Source organism: Castanea sativa, chromosome 2 (genome assembly GCF_040712315.1).
Source record: "Castanea sativa cultivar Marrone di Chiusa Pesio chromosome 2, ASM4071231v1".
In the NCBI taxonomy this organism is placed as follows: domain Eukaryota; kingdom Viridiplantae; phylum Streptophyta; class Magnoliopsida; order Fagales; family Fagaceae; genus Castanea; species Castanea sativa.
This window is the reverse complement of record NC_134014.1, coordinates 8,292,460-8,315,276: the sequence shown is the minus strand read 5'-3', so window position 1 is coordinate 8,315,276 and position 22,817 is coordinate 8,292,460. Positions and strand designations below refer to the sequence as shown.

Below are 22,817 nucleotides of genomic sequence, written 5' to 3'. Positions count from 1 at the left end.
CCTAAAAAAAACTGATAGCATTTAATAGAATAAATAGTATGTAAACGCACAATTGTACCCATACCCAAAAACAAGTGTTGGGCTCAGGCTCAATGAGCCTTATGCAATAAAATTTGTACAGTATGGATTTGAAATCTAGGTTCGGGATGTTGGAAGTCTAATTAACAGGCTAGAGTGCCACTATCTGTGCAAATGATAAACGAATATGACAAAGAGACATCCTCGAACGTGAGCCAATGATGAGTTGTATAAATATTCTTTTTCTATGCCAAAGTTTACAATCCTTAGTTCCTATTTTTCTCAGCAGAAGGTGCAGATCCCCCTCTCTTTCCTCTCTCTTCTCCTTATATACTTCTTCTTCTTCACTGGTTTATCCACGTGTCGTACAAATCTTTCCCTTGGATACTTGTCCTATCCACCGCCTTCTTGAAGTCTTAAAACAATAGCAGGGAGGCTGAATTCTACTGTTCATAGGTCACTTCCCCATTAATGCGGCCAGAGAGGTAGATGTAGGGTCTTTAATGTGGTGGTAGCAGCTTTTTCCTCAGATATTTCTCACACATCCTTGCTTCTAAAGGGTGCTTGGATCACCCTTTTACCCATCAGTTTTTCCAGAAGCTTGCCCCTAACCCTTTTAGTAAGTCCTAGGGTCATTGCCGAGCCTGTTCGAGGAGACATTCCTCCTCGGACAACTCCTCGGACTTTTACAGTGCAGACTGACTTGTGGGCCTAGAGGCACTGATCAAAACAAACTGGTACCAACCAATCAAGCCCAAAGCCCAAATGTTTATTCAAGAGTTTTTACCCCCCACATAGTATATTATAAAAATTAGTTACATGTTGATGTAAATAAATTATAAAAAATTCAGTGAAAAATATGGATCCTAAACACAATAAATAAATAAATAAATATATATATATATATATATATATATATATATTTTTTGGAGGAATCATAAACACAACAGTTAATAGTATGTAATAGTCTTGTGACAAAAAAAGTATATAATATTTTTCTTTGGATCAAGAGTATATAACTTAGCTAACACGTTTAGCTAAAAAAACACATAATCAAATCTTATAAAATTATATAAAAAAAGTAGATTACAATTAGCTCAACTGGTAACTAGAGCTATCATCAAGAACCGGCGCCATAAATTGAAACTTTCTTTTAAAAAAAAACTCTTATAAAAAATTAGCGTATAATAGAAATCAGTTGCAAAAATTTTGTCTATATAATAAACTCTTATAAAAAAATTAGTGCATAATAGAAATCAGTTGCACAAATTTTATCTATGTACCAAACCATATTGATTGTAAACAAGTAATCTTTCGATTCAATTTCAAGAAGACTATAAAAATATTACCTATTACATATTATTTAAGTATAATAACTATGAAATAAAAATGATGCTAAATGCACAATCATATCACTAATGACAACTCTGGTAAAAATTTAAATAACAATTAAAAAAGTAAAGAGATCTAGAATCCGGTTTTGTTCATGTTCAGGGGCAAAGCCATCTAGTGGCTTGGGGGGGCCCAGGCCCCTGCCAAAAAAAAAAAAAATCCATTAAAGTATATATAAAAAATAATTGCCCCCCCCCCCCTCCCAATTTTGGACATTTGGTCCCCCATAGCCCATATATTCATTGTTCTCCCAAGCCCCTGTTGAAGTTTTAGGCCTACTTCAAATAAAATAAAAAAAAATTGGCCCATTTACATCAAGTCCAATTGTCCAAACACTAACAACAAAATTACACTCTCTCCATCTCAAAAAACCAACCCACCTGACCCACGAAATCCCCTTATTCCCTTTACATATATTCTTTTTTTTTTTTGTCTTCTTTGACACACTTCCACTTTTCAGTCCCACACTCCCACTCCATTGTCTACCAGCCCCCAAAACCCAGCTCTGCATCAGTCCTCTCCCCTGTCCACACAGTTCGAAAAAAAAAAAAAAATTCCTGGTGAGTTCAGTGTTTTATGTTTGTATTTTCAGCCTGTCACTTGCTATCAGGTAAAAAAAAATGATTGAGACCCAGTTGGGTTTTTAAGTTTTTACTGTGAAAAAAATATGATTTTCATATGGAAATTTGGTTAAAGTTGTGATTTTTTTCCTTAATTTTGTTGTTGTAGGCTGTGGTGAATAATTTGGAAGATGCACATGACTAAATGAGTTAATTGATACAGCCAAAACTCAGCTCTCAGCATCAGTCCTCTACTCCTCTGTCCTTATAGTCCAAAAAAAAAAAAATATCCTGGTGAGTTCGGTGACTATCTGGCTTGGTGAGTTCGGTCATCGGTGTTTGTGTTTTCAGACTGTCACTTGCTATCAGGTAAAAAAAAAAATAATTGAGACCTAGTTGGGTTTTTTAGTTTTTACTATTAAAAAAATGAAATTTTTCATATGGAAATTCGGTTAAAGTTGTGATTTTTTTGCTTAATTTTGTTGTTGTAGGTTGTGGTGAATAATTTGGAAGATGCACATGAGTTGATTGATTCAGCGATTTCGACTTCATTAAAGGAAAGTAAGCATGTTTACAGTTTATATTAGGATAAGCTGTAACTAGTGTTGAGTTTTCTTCTCTTTAATTGATACTGTGGTGTTGTTAAATTGTTTGGTTTATATTGTATACTAATACTTGTGTGTTTAATTTTTGTTTTTGTTTGAGGGGTTATTATTAATTAAAATTGTATTAAAATTTGGTTGACTGTTTAAATTATAGTGAAAATTTTGTTTTTTCTTAAATATGAATAACATCCATATAACTAAGTAAAAATTTATAATTAAAATATTATTTTTTAAAGTTTTTTTTAGGTTAATTTTTGAGTCATATTCTTAAAACTAAAAGAATTATGAGCAAACGAAAAACAATTGATGCATTCTTTAAGAAAAAAGATGTTAGCAATTCATAAATTAGGATACATGCTGTAGAAACAAATGTTGATACTTCAATACCTGATGAACACCCCTCCAAATGTTCAAGAATTCAATCCGAAGAGATAGATCGTGATCTAGGATCACGTAAACAAATATGTGAATTCCCTATCAACAAACAAGATGAAATTCGATGAGCTTATCTTAAAGAATGTCCATATATATCAACCTAAAAATATAGACTATCCATACAACAATGATACTCATCGTCGTCGTTTTCAACCTTCATGGTTTGAATCACATTCACATAGGGATTGGTTGGAATACTCACCTTCAATGGATGCGATGTATTGTCTACCTTGCTACCTTTTTGGTAAGAAACCAATAGGTTGTCCTGGATCAGATGCATTCATTTCAACAGGTTTTAATAATTGGAAAAAAGTGAATGATGGAATGAATTGTCATTTAATTCGTCATGTAGGGAAGATCCAAACTCCCTATATAAAATTGCTGTGAAATATTGCGAGGATTTAAAGAGTTATTCCCGACATATTGATAAGCTAATTGAGAAACAAACATCAAAAGAATTAGAGAATGATCAGTTGCGGCTCAAAACCTCAATAAAGTGTGCTCGATGGCTAGTATTCCAAGCTTGTGCTTTTAGAGGTCATGATAAAAGCCTTGATTCAAAAAATAGAGGTAATTTTATTGAATTGATATAATTCACATCAACTTTCAATGATAAAGTAGCTAGTGTTGTCTTGGAAAATGCTCCACGAAATGCCAAATATACATCATCCACAATTCGAAAGGAGATTTTGCATATTCTTGCTAGTAATATGCGAAAGGCTATTCGTGAAGAAATTGGGGATGCAAAATTTTGCATTCTCATTGATGAAGCCCGGGATGAGTTGAAGAGAGAGCAAATTGCCATTATTTTGAGGTTTGTTGATAAAAATGGTTTCATTAAAGAGCGTTTCATTATTTTGAGCTTGTGCTTTTAGAGGTTATGATAAAAGCCTTGATTCAAAAAATAGAGGTAATTTTATTGAATTGATAAAATTCACATCAACTTTCAATGACAAAATAGCTAGTGTTGTCTTGAAAAATGCCCTACAAAATGCCAAATATACATCATCCATAATTCAAAATGAGATTTTGCATATTCTTGCTAGTAATGTGCAAAAGGCTATTCGTGAAGAAATTGGGGATGCAAAATTTTGCATTCTAGTTGATGCAGCCCGGGATGAGTCGAAGAGAGAGCAAATGGCCATTATTTTGAGGTTTGTTGATAAAATGGTTTCATTAAAGAGCATTTCTTTTTATGTTGTGCGTGTTAGAGATACTATTGCGTTGACCCTAAAGAAGGAGATATGTGTTGTCCTTTCTCGTTACGACCTTCACATTGAGAATATTCGAGGTCAAGGGTATGATGGAGCTAGTAATATGCGTGGTGAATGGAATGGATTACAAGCTCTATTTCTTAAAGAATGTCCATATGCTTATTATGTACATTGCATTGCTCATAGGTTGCAATTGACATTAGTTACAGCATCTAGAGAAGTAAAAGTTGTTCATCAATTCTTTGATCATTTGACTAATATTATCAATATTGTCGTTGGTTCTAGTAAGCGTAATGATGAATTGCAATATGCTCAAGGGGAACAAATTGAGAATATGATTGCTTCTAATGAAATTGAGACTTGAAGAGGAGCAAACCAAATTGATACTTTGCTACGGGCTGGAGATACACGTTGGGGATCTCATTTTCAATCTATTTGTAGTTTGATAAAAATGTTTGATGCAACTTGCAAAGTTATTAATACTATCTCTGAGGAAGGGGCTAATTATAAACAATGTGGTGATGCCGAGGGAGCTTATCAGGTATTAACATCATTTGATTTTGTTTTAATTTTGCATATGATGAAAGAGATTATGGGAATTACTAATGTTCTTTGCCAAGCTTTGCAGCAACATTCTCAAGATCTTTTAAATGCCATGCATTTAGTTTCAACTACAAAATCACTTATTCAAAAGTTGAGAGATGATGGATGGGAGCCTTTACTTGCTAGCGTTACATCATTTTGTGGACAACATGAAATTGATATTCCTAATTTAAATGCTCGTTACACTAAAGCTCAAGGTAGATACCGTTATCAAGATAAACCTTTGACAACAATTGAACATCATTTAAGAATTGACATATTTATAGTTGCAATAGATTTTCAATTGCAAGAATTAAATAGTAGATTTTGTGAGCTAATATCAGATCTTCTCACTCTTAGTTCAGCATTAAATCCTAAGGATGCTTTTAGATCATTCAAAATTAGTGATATTTGCAATTTGGTTGAAAATTATTATCCTCAAGATATCACTGAGCATGAAATTTATCTTTTGAAGCATCAATTGCAACATTATGAGCTTGATGGGATAAAGCATCTAGATTTTTAGAATATGGGTACAATATCTGAGGTATGTAGGGAATTAGAAATTTTAGGGAAGTCTAAATTCTATCATTTAATTGATAGACTAATTCGACTTGTGTTGACTCTTTTAGTTTCTACAGTAATTACAGAACGAGCTTTTTCAGCTATAAAACTATTAAAAATAAGACTTCGCAATAGAATGGAGAATGCACTTTTGGCAGATAATATGATAGTTTATATAGAAAAGGAAATTGCTGGGAATTTCACCATGGAAATGATTATGGATGAATTCTATTCCATGAAAAATCGTCGTCAGATATGATTTTAATGTGAAATGTTTTTTTTTGTGTAGATATTTTTGTATATGTCTATAGTGAACTAGACAGTTTTTGTATGTTCATTAATGTTTAAGATATATCAAAATTGAAATTTCATATTCAATAAACTTGTGATTTATGTTTTTTATATCAATACTTCAAATCGGCCCTCCCTTATAAAAATTCCTAACTACGCCACTGTTCATGTTGTTCTTGCTTTTACTCTCATTGATGATTCTACACTTTGTGCAATTAAAGCAATTAAAGTCTAGCAGCTTTTTAGTAGCAATTGCTTGATGGTGATCTTGTCTACTATATCCATCTTTTGGGTCTTTTACAACTTTTCTCTATAATTGGGTGTTTTTTTTCGAGATAACCCCAACATCCCAAGATGAGTTTTGATCTTTGATAATCATGAAAATAATTACATGGTTAGCTTTAGCTTTATACTATAAGTACAATGTTCAAATTGAAAATTAAGGACTCCTAAATCGAAAAGCTACATGGTGATTGTGCATCTATTTTTAAGTTGCAAAGGAATACATCTAGGCATAAAATAGGAATACAAGAGTTAAGTGGTTCAACTTTAACCTTATGACCTACATCTACGGAGGAAACCCTAAGAGCTACATCTTTAGTTTAATAGTTTATAAGAGTGTAATACAAAATGTGTTACAATAAATGAACTATAACATAAGTACATATAATAGACTAAACCCTAAACTAATAGACTTCTAGTACAAGAAAGAGTTGACTTGTACACAAAATAGTATTAAGCTTGGCCTATGTTAATGGACTAATATATCTCTAGCAGTGAGAGCAACAAAATGTTTGGATAAAAAAATCCATATGTATTTCATGGTAGTTTTTGTACTTGTGACGTATATAGCTTTCACATCTTCTTGTTTCATAAAGAAGGCTCTCTGGCTCTGCGTTTGCGCCATGAGAAAACAAGGGAGCGAAACAGATCGACGAGAGCAGCGTGAAGAGGTGAAGGGTTTTTGTTTTTCAAAGGTTTCGTGTGTTCTCTACTTATCTTGTTAAAAAATTAAAATTTTTTTTTTTTTATATGTACTCATCCCAACTAGGAGATAAGTTTTACGTTTAATAATTTGATGTATTATTAGTTGTCAAATTTCTTTAATCTTTTAAATAAATGACTCAAGTATATTCGTATTTCATTCATAATTTGATCAATGTTTGAACTCATCGACCTGAAGTATAGGATTAAATCGATTGATTAGCGTAGGACACTTCTAGTCTTCTACGAACACTTGTGTTTGAGACAACGTATGACTTAACCCCGAAGTAACCGCCAACGTTTTCTTATTTTGTTTTGGTTTCCTCTTCCTACACGGATTCGGTAAGGTTTACACTATAAAATAAGAGTCAAGGAGAACAAACTTATTATTATGATTCTCGTTTTCCTTTTTTTCTTATCTAACACTGTCGCTTCCTTGAAAACCCTGATTCTGATTCATCATGGCAATTCTTGAGGACTACGATGCTTATTTGGAAGATCTCAATGAACTTGACGATGATGAACAACAACAACAAAACTCAAACAACAATTGCCTCTATATCGTCGATGAATCTCTAACTCTTTCCAATTTCCACGTAAAAAAGCTTAAAGATATTACATCCAAAGTCGAAAACCTCTTCTCTCTTGGATTAGAATTGACAGTGGATAATGACCCAGATGCTCAATACCGATTTACAGTGGCCACTAACAACTTGTTGCTCGAGATTGATAGTCAAATCTTTAATCTCTACAATCTTATTCGCGACAAGTATTGCAAGAAATTCCCAGAACTCGAATCTGTAATTCAAGACCCTATCGAATACGCTCGAGTTGTTAAAAAGATTGGTAACGAAACAGATATCAGTGTAATCGATGGCTTAAACTTAGCCCCAGCTATTCTAATGGTAGTTTCTATAACAGCATCAACAACTAGTGGCAAACCACTTTCGGAACAAGATTTAGCAGACACAATACATGCATGTGATTACGTTCTTGCTCTTGATTCGTCGAAAAAAAGAGTGTTGGACTTGTTAGAGGCTAGAATGGGATATATTGCACCGAATCTTTCAGCCATTGTTGGTGTCACTGTTGCGGCGAAGCTTATAGTTGCTGTTGGTGGTCTTTCATCACTGGCATATACTCCTTGCAATGTTAAGCTTGGTGCTGTTAAAAATGCAAACATAGGGTTCTCAAATGTGAAAACATGTCTGTTAGGTTATCTTGAGGAAACTGATATTTATAGGAGCACGCGGCCTTCGTTGAAGAGGTGCATTGGTGGAGTTTTACCTAATAAAGCTGTATTAGCAGCTCGTATGGATTTAACTAAAGGAGATCCAACGGGGAAGTGGGGAAGGGACACGTTGGATACCATACGTGAGACGATTGAGAAGTTGCAAGAGCCTCCTCCTGCAAGACTAGCCAAACCACTCCCAGCTCCTGTCCTTGATTATAGTTCTAAGAAGAAGAAAAGGGGTGGCCAACGACAAAGAAATTCGAAGAAACGTTATGGGATAACTGAGACGAGAAAGTTGGCTAATAGGGTGCAATTTGGAGTACCTGAGGAGAGTTATTTAGGTGCTGGATATGGCAGGGGATATGGGATTCTTGGCCAGGCCGGTTTGAAGGTTCAGAGAAAGCTTCCAGCAAAGAATTGGGTTTGTTAATTTATAGGTTCATGCAAGTCGTCTTGGCGTTGGAATTGGAAGTTCCTACTTTTCTTAGATAGGATTTGAGTAAATTTTAGTTCTTTTATATTTGTGTCATTGGGATTTTTGCAGAGATTGTAATTAATTAGTTGTAAAGACTGTGTTTGACATGGTTTTGTTAAATGAAAGGCAATTTTCTTCATTAGAATCAATTCCATTTGAAGCTAGTAAAGTTTGATATTACATATTGATCTTGATGATAATGACGTGTGAGTTGATGTAATGTTTTTGATAATGTTTGTGAATCTAACTTATGAGCTTTGGAACTGGAAGTACCTACTTTTCTAAATAGGTTTTGAGTAAATTTTAATGTTTTTATATATAGTTGTGTCATTGGGATTTTGCAGAGATGGTACTCCTCGTTAGTTAGTTATAAATGTTGTGTTTGACTTGGTTTTATTTAAAGAAAGTCAATTTTCTTCATTAGAGTCAAATCCATTTGCAGCTAGTTAACTTTGACAAATATTACATCTTGATCTTGATGATATGTGAGTTGATTTTATGATTTTGATAATGTTTGTGAATTCCAATTTATGAACTTTGGAACTGGTTTCCAATAATTTAGTGCTAGATAGAGAGATTATCAAGTTATAAAAATAATGGAGGACTTCCACGCTCATGCCATAAGCTTGGTAGTCTCCTCCTTATACATAAGCTCATGTGGAGCCAATTCCTGAACGAATAATTCCTTAATAACGTGATTATGAAAAAATTTAATGATCTTTTAAGATGTGTATTGCTTTCACTTACAAATTTAGACTTGTTTCCCATGAATACTTCATGTTTTGGTGATTTTAACTGATAAATTGTTGCAAATTTTTACTTAAACACTAGTTGATTATGTAATGTTTTGGTTGGGTTTTTCTCTTTTTGGAAATAATTTTGAGTGTTGCATGGAACTAAGGTGGTCTTGGATGTAATATGAGGCTGTATGTTATGTGGTTGTAGCTGTCTTATTTTTCATTGGCCTTGTAAGTGATAAAAATGCAGACTGAGTGGAGAACTTTGTTCATATCAAGATACTCTTACTCTTCATAGGATTCCATTTACTCTGTCCTTTTCCTCAAGGAAATCTTAGGCTGTAATCTTGTTTTCCTAGTTGTCCTGCTAGTCTGTTAAGAGGGTTTAGGTATAATAATTGATAATTTACCACTTGTCCCAAAAGCTTAATCTGTAAAAATACTTGGCGAATTTAAGCATATAACCATTATTCTAACAATAATGATAAGTTATTGTTTATTGTTGTTGAGATAAGTCTTGTTAAACTTTGTGTAATGTATTGTCAGTTCTTGCTATTGCCTAAGATCTTGACCTCTCTATGTTTTTGCTAAGCAACTGCATATCTGAAATAGAACTAAACAATTGTTCCAACAATTAGTTTTTTTGAATTTGAAAAGGAATTTAAAAAGAAAAAAAAAACTGCTATACTATTATGCTCTTTGAATTCAAAGATGAGCATGGTAGTTCTATCTATGTTTTCACTTGATCAAGAAGTGGTGTGGTGACTTTGATATCTTGGTACCTGCATCACAAGAACAACCAAGTCAAGCCTATGGGGATATCCAATTGATGCCTATTACATCTGGATTGCTTTGAAAACATATGCAATTTGCATCTAGGGGTAAAATCATAGAATTGCTGCCATCTTTTTATGGTTCAACTTATTTACAGTTCTACTTTAAGGCTTTTACCAATATTGTTCCTTAGCTGCCTTAACTCATTTCATATTATGTATATGTTAGTAGCATTATAGTTCCCTGTCCACGAGTATTTTCTTGGTTACAGTGCTTGATAAAACCAAAACATGGCATTTTGTTTTGATTTTGAAATGTGCTCTTTAGAGTTTATTATTAGATGTGGCAGTCCATGATTGAAAACCCAAATTCTGTATTTGCTTTTAGAAACAGCTTTTAATCTAACTATGCAGACCAAAATGCGCCCTGCCAAATATATCATGAAAACAGATTATGATGCTTTTTTAGGATTGATGAAGTTCTATCTACCCTCAAGGGAAATGCATCTAACGGCCTCTTGAATTATTTTTTTCCAAATCAGCACCCCATAGGGACAAGGAGTCAAGGACAGCAGATAGCACTGAGGCATACATCTAGTCAGATTTCACTTTTAATTACTCTTATCATTTTTCCATAAATTTTCTTCTTAACAATAGCTTCTAAACCAATATTCTTAAGGCATTCGTTAACTTTTTTCTAATTGTAATAATACCCCTAATATTTAGGTCAATTGTAAAAAACATCTCTTTAGATTTCAATTCTTTCTAATAAATTACTAAGGTTTCATATCCACTAATTGAACCACAAGATTAACTTTCGTTAGCTCTTTTGAACATAAAAATCGCATGATTCTTGTTCGACTAATAAAAATAATCAGTTGGTGAATTTTCTTAATGTAGTCACGTGATAATAATGTGATTTTTTTTCACCCACAAGAGCTAATGAAGGCTATATGCAAAAGAATATTTGAAGATGGTTCCAAATAGGATTCATAATCTGACCTTAAAAATCTTGAATAAAAATTTTACGATTCTTGGTTTCAAAACCATGATAACAACCAAATCTCAAAACTCCAAACTTTTTGGAGAAACTGTAGTCTGTAGGTACTAAACAACAAACAAGAAGTGTCAAATAAACAATCATTTGAATTTTTTAAAAAGATAAAAAAAAGTCTTTTGAATATTTTTTAAAAATAAAACTATAAAAGCCAATAAAATTAATATGCATAACATTTTAAGAATTTGTTAGGTAAAAGGGGGAGGCATTCAACAAAAAAATATAATATAAAAAAAAAGGTAAGAGGGGGAGGATCACCAAATTTCAATTTTGAAAGGGTCATGTATAATTTGTTGACCCAAACTTTAAAACCTTAAAATATTATATATATATATATATAAATTAAATGACCCCTCTTTTCCTTAATGGGTCATATTGTTTTATTTTTTTATTTTTTTTATACAAGATAGAAATTCTACTCTAGCCTAATCTAAGTGTATATGTGTGTGAAACTCCCTTATGAAGACTTGAACCCTGATCCTTGCCCCTACACCTTACAAGTACTTATACTTGTGGAGTAACTATTACACCAAGGATGTGCGATGGTCTTATTATTTTTATTTTTAAAACTTATTTATATAACTATTTTTAAAAGATATATATAGGAAAAAAAATAGTGGCATAAAAGTTGACATTTGACAGCAAATATAGCTTGTATGAGATACTTTTCATTTCACATATTAACAAAAAAAAAAAAAAAAACACGGATGTTCCAAACAAATGAAAGAGAGAGAAAGTACGGAACTAAACACCGTAAAAGTAACTCAACTCCAACTCAAATTCAACCTCAAACCCACATAAAAGGCCAAAACTATTCCTGTCTGATGATAAAATAAGAAATATGCTAAGAACACAAATAATCACACAATTTTTATTATATAATGAGTTATGAGTGATTGAGTAGTGAATCCATATAAATTTACAATTTTTTATTTACCACTTAAAACTTTGCCCTGTATCAAGTTGTGACCAAAGTTACGTGACTGTTTTATGCTACATGCATTGCTCATAAAATAACCCAAACTCAACTGTTCTTCTTCCATTCTTCTATCTAAACTTCAAAGGAAAATGTTAATAAGCACACTGTGCGGTGCTTGTTAAGATTTTCCTTCCCTAATAAAAAGGACAAAAGGCTATTGAAAGAATTGACAAAATGAATTAAAAAAATTGTTAAAAAATAATCAAAAAGAATAAAAAGTTACAAAAAAAATAAAAAAAGATGCATAGAAAGCTGTTGTTAAAGGACACTATAAGTTACCCGTTAACGCAACCTAACTTCAAAAGTCAAAACACGCCACGACTATTATATTAACAGCCACCAACATTTCCAACGTGTACCTTCTTCTTCGTAGTATCAACAAGTAACACACACAGCACCCCGTACCTACCGAACCCAAAATAGTGAATACATTAACATTCACACTCCCTGATCTCTCACTTCCAAGCATCAACGGTCATAGCCAACAAAACGACAACAAAATCAACGGTCTATATCCAAAGAATATCCACTGGGGGGCAATTTCGGTAATCAACAGAAAGAAAGCTAAAAAAATAAAAATAAAGAAGGTACAAAACGACTCCGTCTTCGAATTTCACCTTTCTTTTCTTTTCTTCCACAACTCTCTCTCTCTCTCTCTCTCTCTCTCCAATAGAAAGTCTCTCAGCACACGCCGATTCTGCCATAACTACCGGAGGGACCGTAGCTAGAAATCTCTCACTCTGGTTGTACGGATAACACAACCCGGTTTCCCTCCGGAGCTCCGAATTCACCGTGCCGTCGGGTCCACCCAGGTCCCTTTTGATTCCTATTCAGAAAAAAAAAAGTCAATTCAGGCATGCCCTAATCAAAGTCAATCAGAAAATATATAAACCCCCAAATTTTTTTTTTTTTGCTAATTTTTATTTATTTTTGTTTTTACAGAATATGGGGAAAAGTAGGTGGTTAATATGGGCGATCATTGCATGTCTTCTTGCCTCTTCTAGTGCGAGAGGTAACAATTTAATTTAATTTTTTTGATAATGGAATTTATAAATTTGTGTTATCAATTATATAAGGTTTTTTATTTTTTTTGTTCTCTTTTTTGATTAGCTGGTTCTGTGAGGAAATTATTATGCATTTGGAGGTGTTAATATGTGGAGTAGTTTCTTGTTGATTATTAGGTATAGGGTTTGATATTATAGTTGCTGGACCTAGTGCAAGCCCGTATCTTTACCATTATAAACTATTAATTGTTCTAAAAGATTAAGCTGTTAGGAAATTGTGAATTTAATTAATGTACCATTGCTGTGATACCATGATAAATTATTGCTTGTGCCAAAAATTTATGCTGGTAGGAAATGGTGGGTTTAATCATTTAACCGTTATTCTATTGTTAGTAATTTCCTTGAGTCGGGCAAACTTTGAGGGATGATTTCAAGTGATTTGTTTAATTAGAGAGATTTCGATTGACCCTATTTTCTCCACTTGATACTAGCGATTTAAATCACAGAAACAAATTTGCATTTGAAATTAGGATAATCACGATTAGTTAACTGTGTTAAAGGCTTTATTATTCTTTTAATTGTGGTTTTTATTCTTTTAATTGCATATTTAATCATTCTACTTTATAATGTATGTTGCTGTATTCTGTGACACATTCTAATGAGGTTTGGCTTTTTTACTTGTAGAGCTTAAGTTGTTCAAGCACAAGGTGGGCCATGCTCATGAATCCGATTACAATCATACCCTGGCCACAATATTAGTGGAGTATGCTTCTGCGGTAAGTTCTAGAATACTTTTTTAAAATCATTAGTGGGACATTTTTAAACCGTACAATTCGCTTGTAGCTTTAACATGGAGTGTTTCAAGTCTTTCGAGTTGATCAAGATTTCCATATCTAATAAGAGGTGGCATTGGAAGTTCCCGGAGTTGTGTAGAAGTTTTGAGCTTAGCTCTAAATTAGCCAGTTGACTTACTCTACCCTTCTATTTTTTAATGGTATAATAGACAAGTCCATATATCCCCTGTAATCTAAACTCTCACAAATATGTTGTTGACCTTGGTCCAAATGGAGAAACCAAACCATTTGGTTAAGGTATTCGTACATAAAAATTAATCTCTGGTCATCACACTCTTTCTTGGCATGAGTCAAAGTGGTGTAAATCTAGTTGCAGCAAGTCAATCTCACGGTGCTCCAAATTGCAATTCAAAGTTTTTAATATCAGATAATACTGCCAAGAGATTACATGACATCAAATTAATGATTGATGCTTTTGCTCTTGCAGGTGTACGTGACAGATATGACACAATTATTTACTTGGACGTGCTCAAGATGTGATGGTCTGATAGAGGTACTGAGATTAATTTTATCAACTTCTTTCAACTATTTGCAAAACTAAGCTTTGAGTTACATGCTTGCTAGAAGTTGGTCTCTTTTACTTTTCCTAATTAAAAAAGTTGGCCTAATACTGTTTTTGATTGAAACAGAAATTTGAAGTTATAGAGTTGGTTGTTGACATTCAGCATTGCTTACAGGTGCATTCTTATAGTACACTGCGTTTAATTTATATAATATTTTTCCTGGTCTTATACTGAAATTTATTTACTCAAAATTTTTCTTTTGCCTTTGATATTTACTTGATTATACTATGACGATCTACTGCAGAGTTTTGTTGGAGTGGCAAAAGATCTTAATGCTGTTGTGATTGCATTTAGAGGAACTCAGGAACACAGGTAGATATCCTTCTGGCTTATTTACTCATAAACTCTGTTCAATGATGTTTTTCAGTCCTGTCAGGAAAAGGGGCTGGTCCATTTGTTGTGCTATTGGGGTCGGGTTCTCACGATTGATAATCTTGTTAAAAGGGGTTTTTCCGTAGTCAATTGGTGTTGTATGTGTCAGTGTTGTGGGGAATCAGTGGGCCATCTTTTGCTTCATTGTGAGTTTGCTCATGCACTATGGAGTGTAGTGTTTCAGATGTTTGGGATCAATGGGTGATGCCGGAGAGGGTTGTCTCTCTCCTGTTTGATTAGCAAAACTAGTTAGTTAAACATCTCTTGGATGTTTGGCATTTGGTGCCATTGTGTCTGATGTGGTTAGTGTGGAAGGAATGAAACAACTGCACTTGTGAGAATGGTAAGAGACCTTTTGATCATTTGAAGTCCTTGATAATCAGGATTGATCTCGGGTTTTACACATTGTACTTCTATTTTTGATTTCCCAGCTCTCTTTTAGTCCCTCATGTTGATTTGATTGTAATTGTTTTACTTACTTTTCATCATCGTGAACATAGAGTTCTTGTTTCTTTATCAATAAATTCTTATTACTTGTCAAAAAATGGCTGAATTGCATATGTACAGCATAATGAATTGGATTGAAGACTTATATTGGAAACAGCTTGACTTGAATTACCCCGGCATGGACGATGCAATGGTATGTATTGCAGAAATATATCTTTTACTGGAGTTAAACAGTATCAATTCTCATGATCTTTTTCATTCTTTCTAGGTGCACCGTGGATTTTATTATGCTTACCACAACACAACTCTACGCCCTGCAATTTTAAATGCTGTTAAAAGGGCAAAGGAGTGCTATGGAGACATTCCCATCATGGTGACAGGGCATTCAATGGGAGGGGCAATGGCCGCATTTTGTGGGCTTGACCTAAAGGTAATCATAAATAAGACTTCATTCAACTGGGATTTTTTTGGGGTATGATTCAGGGGGTGGTTTTTATTTTTTAAAATAATTTTAATAATCTTAGTACAGTCCATTACTATTGTTGTTGTTTCCATTGCTCTGAGGTTCTTTACAAATGCTGAATAGGGTTTAATACTTGAATATGCACTGTTCTTTAGGATCTCTTGTATGAGCTAGGTTGTATGTACTGGCTACCATGTGTTGTGGACATGGAAAATGGTGGCCTGACTCTTTGACATGTGAAAAAGTTTTCGACTTATTTATGCATGTTATATTATCTGGTCCCAAATTCCATTGTTAGCATTAAGTTTCATACGATTTTATTTTTGCTACTTAGTTATTATATTTTGCATTGGATAGTCAAACCAAAGTTCATTTGAGATGGTTAACTGTATGTGGAACTTGTGGTACTCCATTTTCTCGTTCAGTAATTGTTGACTTGTATTTCATATAATCTATTGAAAGTGGAGTTTAAATGAATACAACTTTATTCATTAATCATTTCACTCCTTCAAAATTTATTTGTCCAATAGCTACTTGTCAATATATATGTAAGTGTGAATGTGTGTGTGTCTCCCATAGCTGTTGTTGAAACTATATTTGAAGTTCAAGTTTTGAGAAACATGTTTTGAAATAAAGTTCTGAGTTTGTTACTTGATTTATTGCCACTGCCTGCTGAGCTGTTTCTTTTTCTGTTTATCTTCAGGTTAATCATGAAGCCCGGGATGTTCAAGTTATGACATTTGGACAACCCCGTATTGGTAATGCAGTGTTTGCATCTTACTATAGAAAGCTTGTCCCAAACACAATTCGAGTCACAAATGAGCATGATATTGTGCCTCATTTGCCTCCATACTATCCTTATTTTCCACAAAAGACATACCACCACTTCCCAAGAGAGGTATATCCATTTCCCAAATGAAGTGATGAATTATGTAGTAATGCTTTATTATCTTTTTATTATGCCTCATTTGCTTCCAACGTTTTTTTTTAAGGTGTGGCTTTACAACATTGGATTGGGAAGTCTTGTTTATAATGTTGAGAAGGTCTGTGATGGTTCTGGAGAAGACCCATCTTGTAGCAGGTGTGTGTCTCTTACGATGTGCTTTAGATAATTGAAGAGACTACCCCTCATTTAAACCTAACTAATTCCTTCAGTGTTTTGATATTGGGAATTTATTTTAATTAATGAATTCATGAAATTAGAATATTCATCAGTCATTCAAAGTTTATATCCTTTTTCCCCCCTCCCTTCCATCATATTGGAAAACATAATGAATTGGTACAGAAAGCTTATCTCGTTGAGAAGAGAGGAATTTTACAAATTCTTTGGCTATGTTGTGCAGGTCAGTGACCGGGACCAGTATTTCAGACCATTTAGTTTATTATGGTGTTGCATTAATGTCCGGAGAACCAGGGACATGCAAAATTGTGATGGAACCCCCTGTGGTGGATTATGGTACAACTGATCTCGGAGGAAACTTCATCTTATCCAGAAATCCTGCAACACAAGTTATTAAAATGAATACAGAGTCAGATACTGGGGGCAAAAATGTTTAAGATGTGGCTGGAGTATGAAATCTCTTGCAAGATAGCTAGAGAGGTCTATTATATGAATTAACATTTAATTTAATACCCCATACACAGTGTTTTCACCTTTTTTTTTTTGGTTTAGTGCCCTTCCAGAGAGCTTTGGCAGTTGATTATATTGTTGCAAAGGGCTGGGGCTGGAAAGAAATTTGTGTATATACGAATTGTGTACATCTTCATCCTTGTTAATATGATCACTATTGATTTCATTCCCTCCTTTCTGTGGAGCATTTAATATAAAGAATGGTGTGGCCCTTAATAGACTCACTTTTTTGCTCTTGTCAAGAGGATGGGGTAGATCAGAAATGAAGATAGGATAGATGAGATCATAGAACTGCCTGGAGAGTTGGTATCACAATACCCGCATTGACTTAACACTGAAAACTGAAAAACCCTACGCGTGGTTGGTTTGTTGCTTGCCATCAAACTAAAGAATCCATTAAAGACAAAATGGAAGTTTACAATAAAGACTATCCCAATCCTTGTATTGCTCCCTACAGCAGAACTTACTCGCGGGACCACACTAAGCTCTAACTTGGTTTGACTCCTGTCTTGTGGATCTCTACAACGGTGCATGAATATTCAATTTGTGTCTAACTCACTGCAACAACTTGATTGTATTAGTTTATGTGTAGGAACTTCACTATGAACACTCTTTGATCTTGGTACAAGCGCGTAGTTGTCCCAACAAGATCTCCTCGTTACACAGTGTTCTCTCTATGTTTATAATGATCTAACATAAGTTTATATATGCTGTGGAACCTAGTGCATAGATTTCTAGGCCTTAGTCATAATTGGTTGCAACTTTAGAAAACAAGTATTTTGAGGCTCGATCGATCTAGTGGTGTCGAGCTTGAAGTTGAGGTTTTTTTAATGAAGCTCGACTGATCGAGCTACAATTAAGCATGTGTCGAGGCAACTAAAACTCTTTCTCTTGAGCTGATTTTTGTGTCTTCCATGTTGATCTTCAAACCCTAATGTAGACACTAACATTACAACTTAATTACACTGGAGATAGGGTTTTAAATACGGATTTACCGACACAAATTACATTGGCCCAAAAATCTTCTTTATTGTAAAAATTAAAGGCTTGAGTAGAAATAAACATAAGCAGAATAAACCATTATAATAATATTGGTTGTTCAAAAGATCAACCATATCAAAATTTTAATATCGTTTGTTTGCATTACCATAACGTTGGATGTAAAGTTGTGGCTAAGCCTTTGTAACCATGTGTGTATACACTTTTGGCATTTGCTTTATGGTGATTATTAATTTGATCATCAAGTCCAATATCAAAAAAAAAAAAAAAAAGTTTGGTGTAGGTGAGATTTGAACTCAGGTCTTTTGTTTGATGATAATAGACTTTGACCTTACCAATTGAGCCAATTCGAACCTACTTTAAATCCATGTATAATGTTGCTACACATTGACAAGATTTGGTTTCGAGATTGGATTGCTATTACAACAATAGAAGTATCAACCAAGCCTCAGTCTAAAATTTTTTGAGATGATTATGAATAATAAACAAATTAATTAAAAGTTGAGTACTGTTACATGAAATAAAATTTATCTTCAATAAAGACAAAAGATCTCACTTCTATCTTCATTTTTATGCTTTAATGTTCCACTTCTTGCTAAAAACCATGTTGTGTTTGGTTGGAGACTTTTGAAATGTCTACATTCGTGACAGTGCTGGGGGAAGAACACATGGGATCACTAAAAGAACAAAGTTTACCATAAAACACTAAATGTATATGATCAACTGTTTTCTGTAACAAGCATGTATAGACCTAGATTAAAGTACATGAATCCTGAAACCATAAACTTGATAACAAAACGCATGACAAGCTTCGTGTTATCCTAATTCTTCTTTCACTTTGTGTCCTTATCCTTGGTTGGTATATCAGCCTTTATTTCCTGCAAAAACAAGAGCTTTTGTAAGTTCTTCTAAGCTTCCTTCTTCCCAATAAAAATAAAAATAAAAATCTTGTTATATTTCATCAAGTGTAAAACCATTTTGAACCCTCAAATTCAAATACCTCAGCTTTTTTATCCTTCTCGTCTGTAGCAGGACTTGAAACTTTTGCTTCAACAGTTGCCTCCTGTTCTGCTTTCTTGACCACATTCTCTTCCTTCACGTTTAAGGCCTCTCCTATTCATGTAGCAAATTATTTCAATGAAATAAAAGGAATCAAGAAAAATACATTCATATAGTCAGCCATATTAATAAAAGAACAAAATTTAGTTACAATTATTTAGGTACTGTACGTTTGTTCCTTTGGTCCTCCAATTAAATTAAAATACATGGCTACATTAACTAATGCAACATAAACAATGTTATCTTTCCCAAAGATAATTATATTCAAGGCAGCCATACACTCGAATTTAATTAGAGAAACTAACCATAAACAACTGTATTTATATTTTAACTTTAATAGTCAAAAACCTAGGCTCAATTGATATCTTCTGGTATTTTTAATAGAGAAGTCAAGGGTTCAAATCCCCCTTCTCCAACTATTAAATTATAAAAAATAAAACATAAAAAGTTTTAACCTTAATAAAAATGTTGCTTTTTTGGAGCAATGCAAAGGTTACAAACCATTTTTCTTTTCTGCATTTGTTTCATTAGCCACCACTTTCTCCTGCACTGCATTATCAGCTTTCACATTCTCATTCAACAAATCTTCCTTCTCTGCTGCACGTGGAGAGTCATACTCAGACTTTGCATCAGATATAATCCCTTCCACTGCTTCCTCATCTTTCCTTGATGAAAAGTAATGGTTTGGTGAGTCATGGGATATAAATCTCTCTCCCTCTTGCTTTTCATCACCACCTTCTTTCCCTTTATCTATTTCTTTGTCATCTCCTTCTTTCACAGCCTTGTTTTCACCTATGACCTTAGCATCACCGGCTTCAATTGCACCACTAATTTCCTTGTTATTGTCTCCTTTATTCACCTTCTCCGGTTTTTGCACCGATGAGTTTGTGGTGCTATCTTTGGTGTGTGTTTCTGTGACAGTTTCTATGTCTTTGGTGTTCTTGGAAATGGAATTGGCATTAGATTTCTTGCGGAGGATGGTGTTATCGGTGACAACATCGTGTTTCGATTCCCCACAACCCATTTTGTGTAAAATGTTGATGGAGTTGTGAGGAGAGAGAGAGAGAGAGAGAGAGAGAGAGTATGTATATATTCTCTCCCTTTGTTGTTGGGAGAGATAGAGATGGAAATGAAATCTTTGTTTCTGTTTTTGTTATACCTTTGTGTTGGAATAGAGCATTGCATGGGTGTAATGTGGTGTCAATACTTAGTTAACAAACCGATTTTTCCGTTAAGTTTTGAAGGTAGGGATGGGTCTTTACGCAGCTCAATTTCAATACAACTATATATACAAGTGTATTTTTACTTTTTTAGGCATAGTATAACTACCCTTTTAGCAAGGAATTGTGCTGGCAATGTGAATTTATAACCTTTGTTTTGTTTTTATAAGAAGCTTTTGGTTGAACCCAAAAAAAAAAAAAACAAAATTCAAACAAAATTTTCGTCCAAAAAAGTTTAAAGGAAAGCTCGTGTGATTCATATTATGTGTCAAGTTAAATGATAATTTACGTATAGCTTTAGTCGTATGATTGATTTAAATGACTTTTTTTTATTATATGGATAATGGATTTAAATGACTTAATGTATAATATGATATTATGATTTAATACATTTGGATGATTTTATGTGCTATATATAAGCCTCGTTAGTACTTATAAAGATTAGGCTCTTTTGTAAGTGCTAGTGTTGTAAGTCTTGTCTTCCCACTTCCTCTTTTCTTATCCCATATGTCTTTGTCTGTATTATCTCCACACACAAAAAAAAAGAGAGGAAATTTTTCTTTTTTTTTGGTTTCTTCTTTTTTGACTCTATAATGTTGGAAAATTGAGAATTTTTCTGGAATGAAACCCATCTAAAATCAAATGTTAAATCCATTGACCAATTGATTAATTGTATACATGGATTCACCACGAACCAGATCCAACTCATTATATTATGACCAAACTATTTGTCATAGATGGACAGGTTATTCATTTTAATGGAAATTTATGATGGGAAATGCATTATGCATGAATCTATTTTATAGTACATTTGAAGCCAGAGTGCCTAATGAATTTGTAACCAACTTACTTGGTAAATACTAAATACAAGAAATATTGCCCAGGGCAAATTCATAAGTAAATGACATAAATTATAATTTTTTTTATAGGGAAATAAATTATAAATTTAAGTTATAACTTTATCCACCTTCCTTGAAATTATCTTAATCAATGAATTTTAGTTAATTCAAATTATAAAACCTTTTGTCATCGAATAAGTAATTAAGATTCAAATCATGTGTGTACCAAAATCAAATAGTGTCTTAACATGATAATAAAAAACAATTATTATCAAACAGATACTATAATTTCAAATCTTAGCATACCCATCAAAAAAAAAAAAATTAGCCCAATGTTTCTCTTACAATAGCGCAAATGCCCTTCCCCCTCTATTTTACCTAATAGTATAATTTATTGTGCCAGCATGTTATAAAAATAGAACTCAAGGGAAGATAAATATATAAATATATCACTTTGCATTTAGAGGATAATTCTTTTTTGCAGAATAAAATTTTATATCAGTAACAAAGTAGGAAATTACATTGGATTCATTGTACGTGAAATTCTTGTATGGCCAGTTTAGATCCCCTTTTCTCTCTCCATCCAAATTGACCGGTTATAAGTTCTATAAAATTGTATTAGATTTTTTTTTTTTTGAGAAAATAGTAAAAGCAGCAGTGCCCCAGGAGGTTGCAACTTTTTTTTTTTTTTTTCATTATTATTATTATTATTATTATTGTTATTATTATTATTATTTAGAATCCGATTGGAGGTTGTGACTTGTAAACATCTCAGGGTCCATCTTAACATTCATTGCACAGACCTATGTGAGTTGTTCGAATTAAAGATTTGGATAGTCTATCTAAAAGTCATAAAGATAGTTATTTAAGAAAGCTCCAGATCTGGTGATGTCATGTAAAGAGAAAAGGTAAGTAAAGATGGGAGATATTAGATATAAATATAAATTATTAAATTGATAAATTGTTTTGATTTCTTTTAGCGACAAAAAATGGTACCAAAAATGGCATGTGCCCATGTGTATATGCCATCATTTTGTCCCATATCACCATCTCCTAGTTATCTCATTACATATAAAACCTTACTCTTTTTTTTTTCTTCCTAAAAACATTTGAACCTATAGCTACATTTTTTTTTTAGTATAAGAACATATTTTTTTTAAAATTTTATTTTACATATTTACTTTTTAAAACATTTTATATCATATTATATATTTTACATTACATTTCATTAAAATATAAAATTTTATTGATTTCTTAAAATTGTTTCTTTTTATTCACATATAATTACCACCACTCAATCTTTTCATTAATTATTGAGATACATAAATAAAGAATAAAAAAAACTAAATACAAAATGAATAATAATTGTGCAAATTTACATGATTATTGTAATAATAATGTATTTTAAGACAACTTTCATGGCTTAATATAGCCAAATTTTGGCTTAATTGGCTAAAATATGATAAT

General features: G+C 33.0%; 2 protein-coding genes and 1 long non-coding RNA gene across 4 annotated transcripts; all 3 read left to right on the top strand.

Annotated features, from left to right (window-relative positions):
- The first annotated feature begins 1,899 nt into the window (after positions 1 to 1,899).
- On the top strand, positions 1,900 to 6,636 carry LOC142626368 (uncharacterized). The gene is made up of 4 exons (XR_012842494.1): positions 1,900 to 1,970; positions 2,140 to 2,339; positions 2,462 to 2,531; positions 6,540 to 6,636. It is a non-coding gene; the product is annotated as an uncharacterized LOC142626368 (long non-coding RNA).
- A 52-nt stretch (positions 6,637 to 6,688) lies between these two features.
- Positions 6,689 to 8,474, top strand: LOC142626367 (U4/U6 small nuclear ribonucleoprotein Prp31 homolog). Its single transcript, XM_075800189.1, has one exon. It carries the CDS (start codon positions 7,107 to 7,109, stop codon positions 8,307 to 8,309), a length of 1,203 nt encoding a protein of 400 aa, XP_075656304.1. The 5' UTR covers positions 6,689 to 7,106; the 3' UTR covers positions 8,310 to 8,474.
- A 4,022-nt stretch (positions 8,475 to 12,496) lies between these two features.
- LOC142626465 (lipase) lies at positions 12,497 to 17,407 on the top strand. Of its 2 annotated transcripts, none has more exons than XM_075800293.1 (11): positions 12,497 to 12,754; positions 12,843 to 12,912; positions 13,589 to 13,680; positions 14,186 to 14,251; positions 14,388 to 14,435; positions 14,566 to 14,633; positions 15,261 to 15,333; positions 15,409 to 15,570; positions 16,307 to 16,501; positions 16,596 to 16,684; positions 16,947 to 17,407. In XM_075800293.1, the coding sequence occupies exons 2-11, from the start codon at positions 12,846 to 12,848 to the stop codon at positions 17,158 to 17,160; spliced, it is 1,074 nt and encodes a 357-aa protein (XP_075656408.1). In that variant the 5' UTR covers positions 12,497 to 12,754; positions 12,843 to 12,845; the 3' UTR covers positions 17,161 to 17,407. The 2 variants fall into 2 exon arrangements, with proteins under 2 accessions (XP_075656408.1, XP_075656409.1); XM_075800294.1 differs by having other exon boundaries at positions 12,572 to 12,712.
- Positions 17,408 to 22,817: the final 5,410 nt, after the last annotated feature.